The 18,842-nt window shown below is 37.6% G+C and overlaps 1 protein-coding gene across 2 annotated transcripts in view; it reads left to right on the top strand.

The window, feature by feature from the left end:
* SNCAIP (synuclein alpha interacting protein) overlaps positions 1-18,842 on the top strand; it is an 84,274-nt gene that overhangs the window by 39,916 nt on the left and 25,516 nt on the right. For both annotated transcript variants that reach the window (XM_065744325.1, XM_065744326.1), the window contains exons 3-5: positions 2,609-2,681; positions 13,366-14,222; positions 15,853-16,032. In XM_065744325.1, coding sequence (XP_065600397.1) covers positions 2,609-2,681; positions 13,366-14,222; positions 15,853-16,032 — 1,110 coding nt within the window. The remainder of the gene's footprint in view (positions 1-2,608; positions 2,682-13,365; positions 14,223-15,852; positions 16,033-18,842) is intronic.

Raw genomic sequence — 18,842 nt, 5'->3', positions numbered from 1 at the left:
ATTGGCCATTGGCATGCCATGAAAGCCAAGGGAAAAAGGGCACCAACTATCAATCAGCAATCAGAAATATCATTGTATACATTGTTCTAGGAAGATACCTATTACTGAATTTCACTGTCAACAATAATACATACTTGTTAGAGAGCAAAATGTGCACATAGACAGACTCACAAAGCACTCTGATCTCCTTACCTTTCACTGATACTCATGCCTATGATCATGGCCCTTGGCTCTTAGTTTAATTGACTGCTATACTGGGAAACTTGCACAAGTGAGTTAGATTTTCTGTGTGAAACAACTTAAGATTGTAGAAAGGTGGGAAACAGAGAACTTGAAATTAAATAGCAGTAAATCTAAGTGATATTCTAGGGAAAAGCTGCAGTATTAGCCTCTTTTGCTGTCACTGATACCACTGATACCTAGTATCCTTGAAGCTCTCTGTTGAAGTAAAGCTAGCAAACATTACTGGTGAATGAGAGATGGAGCTAGAATGCAAGAAAAAAGTAGTTGTAGAGGGAAGAGCTGGCAATGTGTTGTATTTAGGGTTGGGAAAGGACTATTTTAAAAGAGTAGTTTCAATAAGGTCTCTACTTCTTGACCAGAAAAGACAGATTGCAGAAATGTCAGTGTGCAAAAGTCTTTTTGAGGACAGAAATCAGTGGGAGTAAACCTGTTAAGACTATCAAACCAATATGATTAATACATAACACTAATTTTTATTTTATTTTATTTTACTTTTGTTATCAGGGAGGGTTGTGGGGGATTGGATACATTTTGGTTGAAGCTGAAAGAAAATTTGTTGTTCCAGGAAGAACAGAAAAAAGAACAGAAAGAGAACAATCTTTCTGTTTTTGAGGATGCCTGACAAAGCACATAGCAATAGAATACAAAAGGCCTTATTCTAATTGAATTACAAACTGTGTAATAGTTTAAACTGCACCAGCTGGTCTTATGAAGCTACCATATTCCTTGGAGACATGTTCTTGGATTCTCTTAAGAATCTTGCTAGGCCAGTTCAACATTGCCTTCAGAGTCTTTGTGCTGAAATAGCAAGATGTATAGCTTAACAACTTGATCTTTATTAAACAGTAACTACAGTGAAGTAAAGCACATGGTGTTTATGCTTGTGTGTGTTTAACTTACATTAATTTGTATTGTAGCAGCATCTTTCTCTTTGTGTCAGTTCCTCTTCTGTTTATGGCTTTAAGTTGTCAGATTGGGTGCAGTCGCAGACCTACATTTACCCCCTTGTTTAATGTGGATGGGAGTCACAAGGCAGTTCTGTGCTAAATGTTTTGATTAGTAAATTGTGTTCTTCCTGGGAGTACTTCTTGTAGATGAAGTTTATCAGTTCATCGCTAAATCATGCCATCATGGGAAAAAGTGAGGCATGGAAGGTTTGTGAGGCTATATAAACGTAACTGCAATCAGTTGAGCAATAGACTTACTTGAACTTGCACCAGAGAAGTAAATAAACTTCTGCAGTTGATCACAAGGTTGACTTCAGATTATTTTGAGGTAGATTGCCAGCTGTGCATTCAGAGCAAATCAAACTCCATATGACAAACTGTCAACTAAAGCTAGAATGATGTTTGACTGTTTAAGTTTTGTGTGGAAATCTAATGAGGGTGTAATTGTTTTGCACACACCAACTAAAAATATTTTTCTTTGAAAGCATATGGTATTTATGTTCCAAAAAACTATTCAGTTCTGCTAATCATGTTTTTTTTTCTTAGTTTCAAAAAACAAAAAACAAAAAAAAAAAACATTTGGTTTTGTTTTAACGGACAGTCATTGATCTTTCACAGGTATGGTGGTGATTGTTTATTTCAGTGAAGATTCCTGTAACATTTAAGCATTTGGCTAAGGAAGGCTTTGTATGAAGTAACTTAATTAGTTTATGTCAGAACTTGTAGTTTTATAACTCTGGATTATGTATACTACTGAGGTTATTCAAGTTTATAAAAGAAAGAGAAAGATTTCTGTTTAGTAAGATACATCATCCTTGGTTCTCTCCCTTTCAGTGTTGCTGTGAGAGAACAAACTGATCATGGTCAGGTGTATCCTGTCACATCAAAGTAACAACACAGGTTACCTTAATAAAGCCTGGATTCCAGACATGAGCCTTGTGGTGTGATATATGGGTGCATATGTACCCCTTCCTGAAAACAGATCTTTAAGGTGTATACATTCTCATTAATTTTACATACAAATTCTAATTGTTAATCATTAACTATCTTGCCATATAAATGCCATAATACAAGTCTTAGTGGGAAGAGTGAGACCTTGTGAAGTCTTGATTTACTGTGAGATCTAAATTACATTACATTCCATGTAAAGAATGTATAAAATATATTCGTGACCTAAACAGTAGTTATGTTTAGAAAGGCGATTGCTGTGGATGCTTTCCTGTGTGTTTGAAAATCAGTTTGTGAGACACAAAAGCAGACACCATCCGCTTTGTTATGCGACCTGAGGGCACCATCAGACTGCCTGAAGTACCTTCAGCCTGATAGATCTGGACACTGTCATCACAACCTGTTGGAAAGCCTTCATTTTCATCTTTTTGAATTAATTACTTGATGTATTCTTTTTTCTTTTTTTACAGTACTCTATAACTTCTCTCAAGACTATCCCAGAATTATGTAGAAGGTGTGATTCACAAAATGAAGACAGATCAGGTATGATCCCCACTTCTGTCCACCCATCACTTTCTAGGCTGCTTTTTATCACGTACAGCTTGGCAACGATTTCTTCTTGGCGTGCTCCCTTGTTTTGTTTTCTCTAATTTTTGTACAGCTTTCTGGAAACATGACTTTTTTTTTTTTTTTTCAACAGATGTTAGTTCATTAGAAGGAAAAAAAAGTTCCAAAAAAAGATTTGGCTGCGTACAGATAAGTGTAGGGCTTCATCTCAGCAGCTCCAAACCACAGTATATGCAACAATTTACTCGAAAACCTGAGAAACCATTGGTGACAAGATGTAATAATGTAGGCGCCAATGAAAAAATGTTGGATACTTTTACTACCCATATGGCCATGACCAGTTTGAGGGATGATGTTTTGCCAGAGTCTGAAACTGTATCAAGGATGCTACATGATAGAATCTACTCTAAGGCATACTGTAATAGTTAAGATTAAAGCAAAGTTTTTGACTTTAATAGTGTAAACTAAATGAAGAATCATGGCATATAGATGAGAACCAGCTGGGGACCTTCCATCCTACTGCTCTCCCCCTGATAAAAAGTGCATTCAGTGCTATTTTTCACTCTGTAAATCAGATTAATCCCCTTTTGTTTTTCTCTTCCTGATGGAGGAGAAATGAATTGGTGAGAGAGCATTTTTGTTGAGTATGAAAAGTTTATTGCGCTCTCATTTGATGTTTTAATTGAATTTTCATTAATGTTGTTAATCATAAGATTTTTATAACAGAAAGGGTGGACTTGGAATTTGCGAGATGATAGAAGGTTTTAGGATCTGTGCGATACTTGGGCAAATTTTGTTTCTTGATTTCCTTTCAGAGAACTGTGAATTTCCAACGTGTGTTACTAAGCTCTTTACGAGAGCTAGTACCTCTGCCAGAGTCATAAAGGCCTGGTCTTCGTAGCCCCATGCCACTGTTCTGGGTAGCAAAGAGAAGTTTTCCTGCCCATACATTCTTGCAGAGTTTTTTCCTACACCATGGACATCAGTGATTGTGCCCCTAAAGTCTGCAAGCAGAGAGGCAAGGAATATGAGAGAGGACACCCAGTCTTACCACCACCACAGTTCTCTCTGTCCCATCCATTCCCCATCTTTCTGCTGTCCTTCCCTGCCCTCCCCACTTACATCCTACATCCTTGCTGTCCCTCTCCCATGTCCTTGCTGCCCGTCCTCTCTCCTGTTCTCACACTCAGTACATCCTCTACTTTTACATCTTTCTCCCCAGAGTTTGTCTCTGCTGTTCTCCCTTCCTGTTCTCCAGTCTTCCTGCAGTTCTTTCCCCTATTCTTCTTCCTGTTCTCACTCTACAGTCCCATCTCTTCCTCCTCTATTTCCTCCCTTTTTCTCTCACTTTTCCCATGCCCTTTCCCCTATTTTTAACTCTTGTAACACACATTTCTTCCCCACTATTCTATCTTCCCATTCCTCTTCACATTCTCCCCTCACTCATCCCACAAAGTCTTTCCGAATATTCCTCCTACATATGTCTAGATCCCTCTATTTCCCATTCTCCTCACCATTGCCCCCATGGTTCCCCTCCTCCATGTTCAGCACTCTCCTTGCTTCCTTAATTCCATTCTCAGTGCACATATTTTGCCCCTTTGTTTTCTCCAACCGTGTGTAAGTATTGCCAGTATTAACAGCTGGTCATTTGGTGGCATGGCATTATATTGTCGTTTCACATGGGTACATACAGCATACATACATACATATCCATGTCATACCCATGACCCATGGGTACTGCTCAGACAGAGTGGCAGCATCTCTATCTGCTCTCAGGAAGAAAAGTGTCTTCTTTGTAGGGTAAAATACTAACAGATAGCAGGATAAAGTATTGGTTGTGAGCTCTTCCTTAAAACCATAGGATACTGACAGTTATTGTGTAGCTCTGTTGTTTCATGATTGCCTCTGCAGTCAGATGTTTTTCAATGATGATTTTAATTACATCTCCACTCATCCATTGCCTTGAAAAGGATCTGGCAGAAGTAAATACAGGCATTGCTGGAAGACAGTAGCAGTGCTGGGGAGTCTGCCAGTGGAAGTTAATTCAAAACTTTGTATAAAATTCTTGAGTCAAAAAATAGGTCTCTAGCACTGATTATAATATTGGCAAACTGGAAGCAGAATTAAAATGTGTTTTTTTCACTGTACTTATCACTTGTGAGTTTATGCATTGGAAATGGTACAAAAGTTTATTCTTTTCTTACTCAGTCACTAAATACACACACACATAGTGTTGCACAGGAAGATATCACTTTACATCCCTGCACAGATATCATTGATATGTCAGTGGAACTGCATTCATAAACGTTGTATTAGTCCCAGTCGTTTGATTTTTCATATTTCCGATGCAGTCTCCTGCCTTCACAGGCCATTTAAAAAGTTCCACAAATAATTGCTACTGTTTGCTATTTTTGATGAGGATAAATTACATCATAATTTTTTACTGTCCATAATGTTCCTGCTTTTTTGTGTCTGTTCTCCAGTGGCAGTTTAAGTAATTACACAGAGAAAAACAGACTTTTCCAAGAACTTGTCCATCTTCCTGCCTTATATGTCTGTATAGTTACAGATTGCATTTTTCTCTCTAAAACAGAGAAAAAAATGTGGAAGTAGAACTTTCTGAGAATTATTTGTTAAAGGAATTTAAGTATAATGTGTTGGCTGTCAGACTAGACATGTCAGGACCCTAACAGCCTGAAAAAAAAGCAGCCTCTTTCAGCTTCAGCTCAGAAAAAGTATTTGGTGCACTAAGGCAATTAAGTGAGAGCTATAGGTAAAATAAGTCTCAACTTCAAGGTACACATAAATATGAAGACAATCATTTTCATCACAAGACTTATATAACAAATTTAAAGGACCATTCCTTTTTCTGGAATTACATTTTTTAATATGTGGTTGATTATATGGAGGTGTAACTATTCCTTGTTGTCAGGTAAGTTAGTAAATAGCCCTATAAATACCTTTTTTTTCACATTTGAACTAAACATTGAATAATATGTTAGCAATATATGAAAGTGCTTGATTACATTTACCAAATTGCTCTAAAGACTTTTAAACATAGATACACATACTGGTGTTTACCAGTCAGTATGCTTGCTCATCCATCTCTTGTAAACTTTTCATCAGTTTTTGTTTGTTTGTTTAACTATTTCTTTCTGTCTCTTTCTCAAATTACTTGTTCTTTTGGATGAGGACAGGTCCTTCCTCCCCAGATTCACTCCTCCTCCTCTTTTCCTTTCCGTACTGGGCAACTGTCAATATGGGAGGGTCCTCTGTGCAAGATATGTGTGGAAGCTGTGCAGTGAATACAGTCTCAGCACTGGCTCCTCTGTGTCCTTCCTCACAGTGAGGGAATTATGACTCAAGAAAATTCCAGGGGAGTCCTGGAACCAAAGTATATCTGCCAGTGCCCCAAGGCTATAAGGTAAAATATTTCCAGGATGGGAGAGAAGCTGTAGGCCAAAGATGTAGGTGTAGGATTTGTGAGCCGAATCCTGATATAACCACAGCAGTGTGAGATTGAGGATAATTGTTTTTTCTTCCATCATGCATTAAGAGAATGATCTTCATAGCTAGAATAATAGCCACAAAGAACAGAAACAGATAATTAAATAATATAATTTAAATATCAATCCAGCTTTTTTTTTTTTTTTTTTTCTGAAATGAAGTGTTAGCCAGTCTGCCCATTGATTTCTGGCAGCAGAAATCAGACCTTTACGCTTCTGTTATTAAGCATGAAATTGCTTATTTTCTTTCTGGGAAGATTTTCTATGGCCGCTTGAGCAAATGGTTCAAGACGTCTCACAGAATCATAGAATGTCCTGAGTTTGAAGCAATCCTCCGGGATCATCGAGTCTAACATCTGTATTTCAATGAGCTTCAATGAACCACATCATTGTGCTGAAGAATATTCTGTCAGCTACAATGACTTCTAATTTTCCTTAAATATATATCTCATATAAGAACAATATTTCACTTTGTATCATTTTTGCTTGTAGATAAAAGCATGTTCATTTTTAGTGTCCATCTTAGTATCTTACTGCAGAGCTCAAAGCCACCATTAAAATTCACAAAAGAGTTCAAAAGGTAGGTTTTATATTTGACAAAGTGAAATTAGCAAGTATAAAATGCTAAGGAACATAAAATGGCAGACAATTTCTATCTTAAGCTCTTAATTTTTAACAGCAAGAGAAACTTAAAAGTAAAATTTGATTTTGAAGCTAAGTATTTATTCATTATTAATGTTTGCATGACCTGGAAAATATGTACTGTTATTTAAAAGGAAAAATTACTATTTATCATTGTTTCTATCATTTCTAGTCCTTTTCTTTCTTTTTATCCCACTTAAATGGAAACAATTCCACATTCATTTTATCAGTGCAGGGTCGTTCTTTAATTCAGACTCTCATGACTTGCAGCTTACATTAAAGAACTCTAAAATGCCTTCTTGGAGGTTATTAATATATTAAAACTGTAAAACAGTGCCACCTTCTGTTAAAATTGTTAAATATTATTTCAGTTACATTAATGAAATAATAATAGATAGTTATTCGGAACTGGCTTTTATTATCTATTTGTTAATAATTTTATTATCTATTGATAATAAATATTGATCCCTCCAAGTCTTGCTGCCACTGTTGGAAATTAGTCAAATGTTAAAAAGTATGAGAAATTTTCTAAAAATTTCCCTTATTTAGACAACACCTTGCCATCTGTATATGAAATCAGAATATCAGTACTCTAAATGAACCAGAAATGAGTACAATACTTAACTGAATCAAGACGCTCTGTTGAAGTCATATCACAAGGAAGATGGTCAGGTATTTATTTCAGAGGACAGTAAAATTCCCAGTGTGAACCTTTTTATATATGTAGTGGCCTCAAATAATTATGGAGTCACACAGTGCTATTAAAAAATAGGTGTTGTTGGTAATAATCCCAGAATTCCTTCATGGTGATGGGTGAAACTAAATTCCAAGTGTTCATTGTAAAAGAGGAAGCGTTTCAAATGAAGTCATTTGAATGCATCCCTTGGTGGCAACAGAGCCAACCAAGCAAAATTTGTTCTTGTAAATAATAATAGCCTAAATGGTAAAAAAGCTGTTCATTATGTTCCCAAGAAGCAAGGGCAGGGAGTATCTCCCTGTATTTTATACCATATTTTTGAATACATATTGAAAAGTTTTTGTGGAAAAAACCTACTGTCTCTTTTTTTGTCTTCTGTCAGTTTTACACGTAGTTTCCAGTCTTGCTACTACCTGCAAAAAGGGCTTGTGTTCTTTCAGGGTGGTTACATCTTTCTTCATGGAATAACTGAGTCATGAGGCACATCTCAAGGATATTTTGTCCAACTTTCTGCTCAGAGTAGGTCCAGTTACAACAGCTTGCTCAAAGATCTATTTTCCAGATGGCTCCTACAATAAAGACTTTGCTACCAGGACACTTTGAGAAAGAGTTATTAGGGAAGCAATCATAGTAAGAACCATATTCAGCTACAGAATTTCATAGACTTGAAAGACCAACTAGATATGATTAAATCAAGAGATAGCCTTACCATATTGTAGGATTATCAAATTCAGGGCTCAAGCAAAAATATTTTTCTCTGTTACTCACAATTTTCCTATGTTATGTGACTGCGTAGATCTGGATTTTACATAAAACAGAGGCTGAAATACTGGAAATTTAGAGTTAGCACAATCTAGCTCAGGTCACCTAGTGTTAGTGTCATTGATGACTGATAACTATTTGGATCAAGGGAAGTTGTACAGTTCTTTTGCTGGACAAAGGTTCAACATAGCTGACCATAAGATACTGCTGTCTGTTCTGAGAAGAGATAGCCAGCTAGAAGAGCTGTGTGGTAATGTAAGTCAATTATGAGGGTCACCACTTGCCACCCACAGAAAAAGAGGAATGATTTAATGCACCTTTTCAGTCTCATTAAAAAGAGGTCTATCTTGTCTAATGATCTAGTAAAACAACATGGATTCAGTGCCAACTGATCTGAAGTTAACTCTTATCTTTATTCCTGCTTGCCCATACCACTGCCCATTTTATATCTGAGCTGTTCATTAGTAGCAGTCATGACTGCAGACCATTAGTCAAAGCGTTAATCTAAATGATGGTGACAGAAGCACACTTGTAGAGCTTTGACCATTTTGTTAGATCCACAGCCAGTCAGTATCCTACAAAGGTGAATTGTTCTTCATTCTCTGTTAGGTGAATCCATGAAGATCTTGTGTGGATTATCTAAGAACAACACTCAATGTTATGGTCAGTTTCATCTGGACATGATACTGTTTGATATAAAGCCCTTTGTCACTTCCTTGTGTTACAATAGATCATGAACATATTAGCAGTTAAAGAATGTTACTGTGCCCTTATGACAGGGAGACGGGCTCTTCTGTGAACTTCAGAAGTGAACTTTAGCAGTAGTTTCCGTAGAGGCCTAAAGTAAAAGATTTGCTCTTTGTTATTTTCATTAGAGTCAGGTAATTCTAATGTCCAGCTGCAAGATGAAGTCATCCCAGCTCTTCTCTCTGAATTGCCTGTCAGAGTTAATCTGTGCACTGGCTAGTCTTGATGGCTGGACAAAAGGCATATGATTACTCTGTTATTCCACAGATGCTCATATATCAGGTAAAACGCTCCATCACAGCTCTCCACACCCTTGAAACTTGAATAATATTGAAAAATACTTTGAAGTCAGCAGATGCTTCCAACTGGAAACTTGTTATAAGGATACCTAAAGGTATTAATTTGCCTAAAGGCAAATTCCTAAAATCAAATATGACAGTGATTGAATTGCCAGAGAAGTTCCTTTTCTAATTATTTGCCCTTCACAATTGTAGCATGCTTCTGAATGAATGAAACTGTAAACATGCCTTCAGGCCTCTTTATTCAAATCTAGTATTTTCTCTTCCTCGAGACAAGCACAGAGCATAATATATGGTTAAGAACTACTTTCATAAATTTGACCCTTCCAGATTTTCCTCAGATACTATTTCCTTTTGTGCCAAGGAAAATCTTTAGTACCTCAGGTCAGTTGGACCTACACTACTTTACTGATGTTGATGAAAATTCTTCCCAGTTCTTCTGTTCCTTTCTTTGTGTTCTACATTAACACAACAGTGGGATCATCCAAGTCTCTCATGGTAGTGATTAAAAGTTAAGGAAAGAAAATTTGACAACACTTTTGGAAAAAATAAGTTTTGTCATCACCATTTTACATTTGAAATATTGGTGCATGGAAGAGATAGAGCTTATCAAGAACATACCAGAACTATTTGTCAGATTCTGGAATCACATTAGCTGCTTCACTTTCTGGTCCACTGCTTTAAGTTCAAAGCATCTTCTATTGTTGTTTTTAAAAGAATCAAGCAGTATTTATTTGACCCAGACATTCAGTGGCCCTTGTCTAAGTTCCTGGAAAAATGAGCAAGGGGCTTTTCATCAGGAGCAACTGTTGAAGACCGTGTATGTAACTCCTACCGTAACAGTGTTTTGGAAGACACAGACATTGCTTGTTTTTGCTTTCTCCAAGAGCAAGGAACTAAAAACTGGAGGGAAGAGTGTCTCGCAGTGCTCTATTCCACTCTGGCTGATGTTCTCATGTTTTGTAGGGGGAAACCATGCTGTAAGTGCTAAGCAGTAATGCAGACCATACAGCATCCAAGTGCTTTTCTCCCTACTGCTTTATGTGGTTTGGTGGCGTATTCTAATCCGTTATTAAGTGCAGTGTAAATTCATCATCCCAATTAAGTACAGAACATATTCATAAGCCAGTAGAAGTATCAGTAATTGTTCTTGGTGTCACAGTTTGATTTTCTGGAGCTAGTATTTATAAAGAGATGCTCCTCCAATGTGCTGGGAAGAAAAACAATGAAGAAAAACAATTGCTTTACTGCACTCCAGTTGTGATGGAAGAGAAATAAATGACTGTGCAATGAACCAAGGTAGATTTATTACAAAGGTCATAGCTTCTTTGTGGTGTCTGATTTTATAGTTTTATCACTAGTGATTTCTGTAAAAGCTCGTTGCTAGGGTTAGAAAGTGGAAAAAGCAAAGCAGCAGAAGAAATGTAAGCTTAAAGAAAGTGACAACAAACAAAATGTTGATGCCTTTCCCTCTGTCTAGACCCCTGTGTTGAAAGCAGTGTTTTCATAAAACTCAGACAAAATTCATTTCCATACTGAGTGCTTAATAGTTCCTGTCAGAACAAAACAGCTGGGAAACATATGGTATCCATTTGCCTGTATCACTTGGAAAAAATTTCACATGTAAATAAAACCAACATAAAAGTGTAGGCCTTTGAACCTAGAATCTTATACAATACATAAATAAGTCAGTACAGTGCGTTCTTTGTATTGGCCCACAAAGTTACATGCCTTCTGATTATCATTATTTTTATTTCTTTTTCGGAAATGTATTCTTAAGCACTTCCAAAAGTATTAAGGTAATTTTCAGACATCCGTAACTACTAAGCTGTGCTAATCTTTCACTTCAAACATTAGAACTGCACTAAAAGTGTATGTATCTGTTTCCTTACGAAGGTGTTCATGGCAAATTGTGTATTTTGACCACAGATTAGATCTCGCTGATATGCAGTTAGCATGTGTAATAAATCTGCTATGTTTAAGCTGCATTCTTGACTTTGAGAATGCATTAACTCTTAGTGTACAGAAGAGGAACATAGGAAACAGAAACTGCCTAGAGGTTTTTTCTACTGAAACTTAACAAAATAAACTCTTTATCAGAGTTCGACTGATTAAGAGAACATAAATTTCACCAACTGGAACTGTAGGAAAGAGTGTAGGCCTGATACTGTTAAGAGTTCATGTGTCTTGAGCTCTCTTTCTTCTCTGCAAGTCACATTTGCTGGTCAAACTCCAATGTGCTGAACGGTCCAGAGCTATAAATGTGTGTGTGTGTGTGTGCACGCATGCACATGCATTAAGGGATGGAAAATTGGATTGAGAAGCCCAACATACAGAGGAGAAATGGAAAAAGAAACATTACACCTGAATAAGTAGGTGTTAATTTTCAGATCACACAATCATAGAATAGTTTATATTGGCAGGGACCTCCTGAAATCACTTAGCCCAACCTCTCTGCTGACTCAAGGTCAGCTAGTGTAGATTCGCCAGGTCCATGTCCAGTGGAATTTTAAATATCTCCACAGGCTGAGACTCTGGGCAACTAGTTGCAGTGACCAATGTCACAGCAAAAAACCCTGTTTTTCTTCTAAGTGAGGTAAAGAATGTGGCTGTCTCTTCCAGTTCTTCTGACCCAGGACTTCTTCTACCCAGGCTGGGCACCTCTCCAGGCTCAGGCTGGGACACACAGCTGCTGCTTTCTATCATGCATGTTCAGATGGCAGCAAACTGAGCTTGCATCTCTTGTCTGGTCAGTGTGCACCACTGAGAAGACCCCTGGTTGCTTGTTCTTCAGCACTTCCCATCATTTATTTATTCACACTGAAAAGATTCTCCTGAGCCTTCTTTAGACTGGATGGTCCCAGCTCTGTCAGCCTCTCTTCAGACAAAAGAAGTTCCAGTCCCAGAACTACCTTACTGTCTCTGGGTCAGACTTGGAAGTCGGTATCTTCCTTGTACAGGTGAGCCCAGAAATGTGCTAAGTACCTAAGGTACAGCCTTGCTGAGGCTAAGCAGATAGGAAGGTTCACGTCTCTTGACTTTCTGTTTTGACGAAAACAGAGTTTCCATTTCTCATATGAAAAAATACGTATTTTCCAGAAATATTAGCCCTTAAAGTATAGATTGTTGTTGCTATTGCTAAAACAAATCCATTAGAAATTTTTTTTACCAAACCTTTTGTTGGCCTCCCAGGAAAGTTGTCTTACTGTTCTGCGGCATCTTTGTGCAATGTGATATTTGCAACCAAGCATAGCTGGGCAGAGCCACTGTGAATGACAGTAGGTTCTATACTAGTGTCCATTACTTGATTCAAACTACTTTATTTATAAATGATTATAGAATCACACTATTTGAAGGACTTTAAAGGTAATTGAGCTCCAAACCCCCTGTCTCTAGCAGGGTTGCCACCCACAAAATTGAGCTGCCCAGGGCTCACCCAATCTGGCCTTGAATGCCTGTAGGGACAGGGCTCCCACAATTTCTTTGGGCAGCAGTGCCAGTGCCACTCCACCCACTAAGTATATATTTGCCACCTAACATATAGCTTAAATCTCCCCTCCTTTATTTTAAAACCATTCTCTCTTGTTCTGTCATTATCACACAGTATAAAAAGTTGGTCTCCCTCCTGTTTATGAGTTCAGGAGAATCACACTACCTCAGGTACTGCAAGGTCACAGTGAGGTCTCCTTGCAGCCTTTCCTTCTCCAGGCTGAACAAACTCAGCTCCCTCAGCCTTTCTCCATAGGAGAATTGCTCAGCCCTCAGATCATCTTCGTGGCCCTCCTCTGGACCTTCTTCAGATTACAAACACAGTTTTTAAAGACTGCAGTTCTAGAGTGTAATTTTTTTCTTAGAGTTGCAATTAAATCTGCTAAGGTATGAATTAAATACGGTATCATGTTATTCTGGTTTCTGGTGCCTAGCCAGGTGTACCTTTGAAACATATTATGTTACTCATATAATAATGACAAGCAGTTATAAATCATAATCATCTATTATTTCTCTAGTTTCCAGCAGCAGCTGGAACTGTGGAGGTTCAACTCTTATCGGAAATGCACAGAAACCAACAGGAATTGCAGATGCATGTAATAAATTCAGACCAGTGAAGAGGGTTTCCCCATTAAAGCATCAGCCAGAGAGCTCTGAGAATAATGAAAGTGATGACCAAAAGAACCAGAAGGGTGAATACCAGAAAGGCAATGAATCTCAGCCTGCACCTCCAAATGATGACCAGAGCCCAGGAGAAGGAGAAAACCTTAAAAGTAAAAACATTGAACCTACTGTTCTGCTTGGGGAGTTGGAGCACTACGACCTGGATATGGATGAAATTTTGGATGTGCCTTATATTAAATCAAGTCAACAACTTGTTTCTTTCACAAAGGTAGCTCCTGAGAAAAAAATTTTCGGCGTGTGCTCAACAGTGAATGGTGTTAGTGGCAAGACATGCTCTACAGAGAGCATAGAGCCTGCTGGGGTGACACAATTCTGTGTTCTCTCTCCTGTGAAAGGCTCTCAGCTGAGAAAAACACGACCCATTGTCCTTGATCAGCACAAGCATTTAACAGAAGAATTAGAGCTTTCCCAGCCTTTAGTGAAGTGCAGCTCAGTCCATGAATCAGAAGCCCCGGGCAAAGGGTTCCTCTGTAGGACATTTGCTGGTCCTCAGGCTCACAAAACTGAGAAGACTATGCCAAACTGCCACCTAAGGACTTTTCACCTGCAGACAGCAGTGGCAGAGAGCAAGCAGCTTGAGGAACTGAATATGAACTGGAGCGGTCCAGGGGGCTCAGAAGAGAGGAGTGAAGAGGTGAAAAAATTTAAGAGCATCTTAAACATTGTAAAGGAGGGGCAAATATCATTACTGGTAAGTATCATATGTTTTTTCATAAACCACATAGAATGGGGAAGTTCCGTGCTATGGTTTGTGTCGTTGGCAAAGCTTATGAAGTGTGCATTTTGCATCACCTCTCTTTTTTTATTATATGCTCATTAGAAATCCGGTTAATGATCTTCCAAGGGGAATATTTTCATCTTGAAATCAAGTATGTAGCAAAGCAAGATAGAAGATTGCTAGCTTATGTAGTAAAGTGAAATTGTGTACAAGATAGGAGTCAACTGTGGAGTTCATTTGAATATCAAATTTAAATCTTAACTGGGTTTTGTTTTCACAACATTTATGGGTTGCTTTGTTCAGTTATTGGTGGTTTATCTTGGTTGTTATTTAGAGGCAGACGGTGGGAACAGAGGGCCTTCTGTTGTATTCTGGTTATTATTCAGGAGTGTTTTTGCCGACTTGTTGCAGCAGCATTCTCAGGCAGGAGCTTTCTCTAACGCCTCATTGGCCTCTGACCCCTATGGAGCTTTCAGTAATTCTAGTGCTGTGATCACACATTATCAACAATGTTTCCCGGAGTAACTAGATGCAAGTGAACACAATGATGGCGAACACATGATCTCCGCTCAGAATGGCTGGAGGATGTCCAGTGTCCATAAAACTGTTTTTTTTTCAGATTTTTGTTTAGCTTCTCTATTTATCAGTCTAGCTCAAGCACAAAGGCATGCTATTAGCATAGCAGCAAAAACAAAGGCAGACATTCAAAGAATGTGCAGGGGCAGAAGAGTATATTAGAGTACTCAATAAGAAATAAAGGTAGAGAAAATTTACCCCACATAGTGAAATTTGGGTAACTGGTAAAAACAAAGCATAAAAGAAATAATAATAATAAGGTCATAATAGGTAGGTAGGAATGCAGAAAACACTTCTTTTTTTTTTTTTCCAAGCAGGTCAAAACCTCTGAGTCAAGGGTATTCATCAGCAAGTTTTCTGGCAAGTCTGCACAGATCTAGGAATTTACTACTGTTACTGCTGGAGTTTATCAATCAAATTGTTTTGTCTGAAAATTAGACTTGGGCAGTCTAACAGTGTATTAAGTCATGGTTATGACTTTGGGTAAATATTCCAACATTTTTTTTTTTTATGGATACAAGCTACCACATAAAAGACTTCTGCCTTGTGTTTTAACTGCATTTTAGATGATGGTAAATACAAGCTGGTACTTTTGTGATGAGCGAAATTTAACGGTAACATTTTAGGAGTCAGTCATAGATGTTTCCTGTTTGATGACTCTTTATTATATTGACAAATGAAAAAAGAGAGAGAAAAAATCCAAGTGTGAATAGGCAGAACTAGGAAAATGTAATTATTTGTTGGGCAAAGTAGTACAAAAAGCTAAAGCTACTGAAGTTCTTACACTGTTGTATGGAATTTGCATCAGGAAAGAAACTAAGGAGTGAACCAAATCAATGAGCAGCCTGCTTCTGTCCTTTTGCTTATGGTAGCCAGGTGCTATACAAATGAAAATCTTCTGATTTTGAGATGTAAAGGAACATGTATAATGGAAAATGTCTTTGTCTTGTATCTTGGGTTCTAAGGCTTAAGATTCACAGTATGTTTTTGTCCTCAGTTTTAACTTACATAACACCTTCTTTAACAGCCTCATTTAGCAGCAGATAATCTGGATAAGATTCATGATGAATGTGACAACAATCTGTTGCATGTAGCAGCATCAAAGGGACATGCAGAATGCCTGCAGCATCTCACTTCTTTGATGGGTGAAGACTGTTTGAATGAAAGGAACATGGAGCAGCTAACTCCAGCTGGTTTAGCAATAAAGGTAACTCAGTCTTTGCCTCTACTGTAATGTAACATAAGGGCAATTTAGCTTCTTTCTGTGACTTGAGTAGGTAATATATCCAACAGAATGTTATTTTTCAAGAAGTACCACGTAATCCAATAAATTTGTTACGATGTAGGATAAAATGTCAGTTGTACAAATAATACTGATGTTTTGTACATTGTTATCACTGAATATGCATTCATATTTTAATCAGTTAACTGACTTAAAATTGCTGTATTCTGAGGAACATTTATTTAATTTGTGTTCAGTTGTATCTTTAGAGAACATAAAAATTCTTACAAATTTTATGTGGGATCTTGAAAGACAGATGTGAGACCATGTTTACAAAGCATGAAGAAACTGTTGAAATTTTGTGGCTGTCTGGAACAGTTGTATCAGAGTTAAAATCTACATTTTACAGAGCAACCCGTAAGAACCTGCAAAAATTAGTGTGAAATCTTACTGGGAAACCTACTATATCACAGGGTGTGGTACTGTGTTTCTTCACTATGGTATTTCTTCACTAAAGTAAATGGTGTTTCTTCACTAAAGTAAAACCTAATATGTACTGAAGGCTGATAATTCAGCCAAACTTGCCCTAAGTAAAGTTGGATGGTCAAAGGCCGTTCCTCTTAGTCACTGAGTACCTTAAGAGGAAAAAATGAAAGTGGCGATGAGTGTTCCTGATTTTTTTTTTAATTATTTGTTTCTTGAGAAACTTGAGGAACTGATAGACAACTGGTAGACTCCAGCCTGCAGGCTTGTATCTTGGAAAGGTCATTCCAGTGACCTGGTGACCTCATGCTGATCTCAGGGATTTTATTCTTTTTAATGGAAATAAAGTTTAACAGATAGTTAGCTACACTAATTAATTATTGTTGTAAAAGTTATAAAATATATATTGTTGTATATTTAGCTTTAATATCCTGGCCTATGTCCAATCTGATTAATTATAGTCTGACAATTTGAAGTCTTACAGTTTTACTTGGAAATAATTTTCTTTCTTGTTATTTCGACGTAGGTAGATAATGCATTTATAATATAGTAATGTTTGTCTTTTTCTCCAGAACAATTGCCTTTTCATAATCACTTCCTTTAGTTTCTGTAACACTTGAGAATGCTTTCACATTTCTAGAAAAATGTGTAAACATTATGGAATTTTTCATGTAAATGAGAATGCTCAAGCCCAAATGTTTCTAATGATGACCTGCATGATGGCTGAGCTGGTTATGTGCAAGAGCTGTAAAGTGATCTGGCATAACTAAACCATACAGTTCTTAATCCTTGCTCTCAAAATACTCTGAAACTGAACAGAATGGACTTTATTCTTCTTGCTTACTGTAACTTAGATAATGATGTACCATGTTGTTATGGTTTTATGATTTTTGTTGTATTACTGATATTCCACATCATAACATCATGTGGTGTATTGGGAGTTAAATGTCATGTGGGGCATGCACCTATGTTCCAGAATAATAGCAACTCTCAAAATGAAAGAAAGCTTGTACACAGGAACATACATTTCCATGAAAGAGAATTTCAGCAGACAAATAACATTTGCCACTAAGGAATTAATTGTTACGGCAGATTATTTTGATTCAGAACTTCTTTCTGACATCGAGCTACAAGCTAGAGAATGAAAATGTAATGGCATGTTGTGGCCAGTGTCCTAGACAGCTCTCCAAGAATTAGAAAAAAATAATAATAAAAAGAAATTACACACCAGGTACTTCATTTTATTAATTCACTATGTTAATTTTAAATATATTTTTTAAATGATGTAATTATGGTACAAAGGAAAGCACATTTATCATTTGAACATGCTTACTAATATTTGAATACAGATTTGGCAATGAAGATTTTTCTAATGATGAAAAGAATACAATGTGGCCATGAGTCCACATTTGGAACATCGAGAAGAGGATATCAGGTATGATAAAGCCAAATGACTACTATCTGCTCCTGGTCCTTCAGGCCGGCACTCACAAGGCTGCAATCAGGATATTGAAAAATATTAAAAAAAAGGCTTTATGTCCCTTGGGAAGGTATAGAGGGGACTGGGAGCACAGGTTATATTCACTTCAGTCCTCAGTTGAAGACTGGGATCTGGGCAGGAGAAGAAGAGTTTGCTCTCTATGTTAAAAAGTGGATAGGCTATGATGAGCTCATGCTGTTTAACAGTCATGAACAAGTTGACAGCCTGTGGGTTAAGGTTTAGGGATGGGACCAATAGAGGCAGCTGGTGGTTCAGGTCCACAACAGGCCATCTGAGCAATAGGAGCCTACTGATCACGTCTTTCTGCTTCAGCTGCAAGAAATGGCACACTCACACACACAGACTCTTATCCTGATGAGGAAATTTCAACCACCCATGTTCCTGCTGGGGAAATAATTTGGTGAGAGACAAGCAAACCAGGAGACTCTATGAGTCCTTTGATTTCAACATTCAGATTCAAGTATTGGACAGACCCACCAGAGGGAAAACACTGCTGAATGTGATACTCACCAATTTGGAAGAGATCATTAAAGTTTAGATTGGAGGCAGCCTGAACTGCAGTGGCCGTGTTTTGGTTGAGTTCATGATCTCAAGGAACATTGGCCTGGTAAAGAGTGGAGACAGAAATTCAGGACGGTGTTCTTCAGACTGCTTCAAGAATTGTTGGAGACAAGTGGAATTCCTCAGAGATGAGATTGGTTTTGAGACAGGTGGTATTTAACATCTTTGTAGGCCACATCAACAGTGGGATCAAGTGCACCCTCAGTAAATATGCAGACAACACCAAGCTGAGTGGTGCAGTTGATACACT

This window comes from Cyrtonyx montezumae, unplaced genomic scaffold (genome assembly GCF_038088225.1).
Source record: "Cyrtonyx montezumae isolate F1298 unplaced genomic scaffold, pur_monq_1.0 scaffold_30, whole genome shotgun sequence".
NCBI classification, from domain to species: Eukaryota; Metazoa; Chordata; class Aves; order Galliformes; family Odontophoridae; genus Cyrtonyx; species Cyrtonyx montezumae.
The sequence above is the reverse complement of the archived record's forward strand: the minus strand, read 5'-3'. Positions and strand labels throughout refer to the sequence as shown.